The 2,339-nt window shown below is 42.2% G+C and overlaps 1 protein-coding gene across 1 annotated transcript in view; it reads right to left on the minus strand.

Annotated features, from left to right (window-relative positions):
• Positions 1-2,169: 2,169 nt before the first annotated feature.
• LOC102304278 (V-set domain containing T-cell activation inhibitor 1) overlaps positions 2,170-2,339 on the minus strand; it is a 15,460-nt gene continuing 15,290 nt past the window's right edge. The window contains exon 4 of the mRNA XM_014330940.2: positions 2,170-2,277. Within this exon, the coding sequence (XP_014186426.1) occupies positions 2,264-2,277 (14 nt within the window). The 3' untranslated portion in view covers positions 2,170-2,263. The remainder of the gene's footprint in view (positions 2,278-2,339) is intronic.

Raw genomic sequence — 2,339 nt, forward strand, 5'->3', positions numbered from 1 at the left:
GACAAGTTTCCTGTTAGAAATGCTTTAAAAGTCCTCTGCTCTTTCCACAAGAGGCTCCATGACGTCGATGGCTGAGATTTTTAAACATGTGCTGATTTTTCATCAGGCCAACATTTATCATTTTAAATACTTTCTATACTTTTGCTTAATACTAAATATCATATGTTAGCATACGGTGTGAGTAATCATACTGCTGGATTACAAAGCTGCTTGCACAAAGTCCACTGCACATGCTTAGAACACTGTGCTCACCTTTCTTGGTGCTCAGGCAGGTGTCCAAACACAAAAACTAAAAAACAAATGATATAAGAGGAAAAATTGAACGTATTTCTGTTTAGAGATGACTTCTCAACTGTCATGCAGAACCCCAGTCTTCTTTAAAATTGAGTTTATTTTGTTGTAACACTGGCAGTGGCATTTTCCCATTCTTTTTGATCAGCATGCTTGATTTGGAAGTAGCACTTTGAGGAGAGGAACTATAGAACATTGCAGACCGAAGAGGGTGGATGGAGGATGGTTAGTGAATCAGGAGGTGCAGAGGAAATGAAGGAGTGGAAATGCTGTTAGTCCAGATGACATACACGTGGAGATGTGTAGGAGAGAGATCAGTAGAGGTGTTGATCAACAAGCAGCCGTACGGCTTCACGCTTCCACAGAATCTTTCTTGACACAGTGTTGATGGAGAAGACAGAGGAGGTTAGACGGAGCTGGGCTGTGTTGTTGTGGCTCTAGAGAAAACATGTGATAGGTCGCCAAGAGAGGAACTGTGATACTGCATGAGCAGGTCAATATTGGCAGATAAGTATGTGAGGGTGCAGCAGGACATGTATGAGATCTGCTCTGAGCCCCTTCTTGTTTGTGATGTCACGGACAGGCTGAGGTGATGTTTGCAGATGGGATTGTGATTTATAGTGAGAGCACGGAGCAGGAAGAAGACAGGCTGGAGAGATGGAGGTGTGCTCTGGAGAGAAGATGAGTGAAAGTCAGCAGAAGCAAGACAGAATACATGTGTGTGAATGACAGGGAGGCATGAATGAGGCAGTGGCATGAACAAAAACACACGAGGCAGAACTGAAGATGTTAATTGATGATGTTAACAGCAATATAATCCCTTTAACTGCAGATAACTTAAAAAAAAAGGTTAAAAAGTTAAAAAAAACAACTCTTAGTTTGTCCATTTGACTGTCACAGTGAACAGAAGCTTTTATGTTTTCTGTGTACCACATGAGCACAGGGCAGCTCTATGGTGATGCTGTGCCAGTCAGGTAAAAACATTTATTTTAAATCATTTATAAGAGGGTTTCCTTTACAAGAGGTGTAAACAGTTGCATCGTTTTAACACATGAGCAGCTCTGTGGCCATTAAGTTTCCTGTTTTGAGAGCTAAACTGAGCAGAGGTGTTTGATAGGTTTGTAGCTTGAACCTATTCGCTGGAACGTTGGAGACAATATAATTACACAGCAAGCAAGACACGAAGTAGGCAAAGTTCTTCTTGTTACTCATGCATGAGGGAGACCTGCCTGGAGTCAAGTGTCGTTCCACCACTTGACCTCCGTCAGACTCTCAGCCAGGTTCCCCATAGCACTCCTTTTATTGTGGTTACATGAATATGCATAGGTTCATTAACATATGACGTCTACATATGCACAAAGAGTACCTTGTGTGTGTGTGTGTGTGAGAGTTTGGGGTCAAGATGTGACCCTGTGAAGACTCCCCAAAGCTGGTGCTGCCAGGAGTCTAGCGGGTCCATCTGAACAAAAGGCTCTTAGACTCAAACAGATATGTGTGTTTGCTATACCATATATTAGCAAGAGAAGATACGACCTCTCCTAGGAGGTGTGTGATTTATGCCAGAACACTCTGTAGAGGAGTGAACGCACTCCCCTCTTCATGCTACACAGAGTTGTTACAGACCTCCTAGGATGAGACATTCTTTCAATCTACAAATGATTATATACTTCTAAGCATATGTGGGTAAATATTTCTAAGCATAAACGACAATCAACAATACAAAACCTAACAGTGTTAAAGTGGCTTCAGGTTAACAGAGGATGTGTTGTGAAGAATGTGCCTCAGGTTTGCAGCTCTAATTCATGAAAAGTCCACCTTTATCTCACCCTAGCACAAAGTACTGTATCTCTCACATGACTTTGTCTTGTTTTGCAGAGAGCGATTCAGCTGCAGTGCAGAGAACAGCTGACATCACTTATGGAGACATCACCATCAGGACAAACAGCAGACACAGAGGTACAGCTGCTCCTCTTCAAAGGTCCAACCCTAAATCAAATTTTAAAAAGTTTAAATCTCAGCCTGCAGCAGCAGACACTGGGAAAACCATA

The sequence above is a fragment of the Haplochromis burtoni genome, unplaced genomic scaffold (genome assembly GCF_018398535.1).
Source record: "Haplochromis burtoni strain Fernald_Lab_line unplaced genomic scaffold, NCSU_Asbu1 Contig_1126, whole genome shotgun sequence".
Taxonomy (NCBI): Eukaryota; Metazoa; Chordata; class Actinopteri; order Cichliformes; family Cichlidae; genus Haplochromis; species Haplochromis burtoni.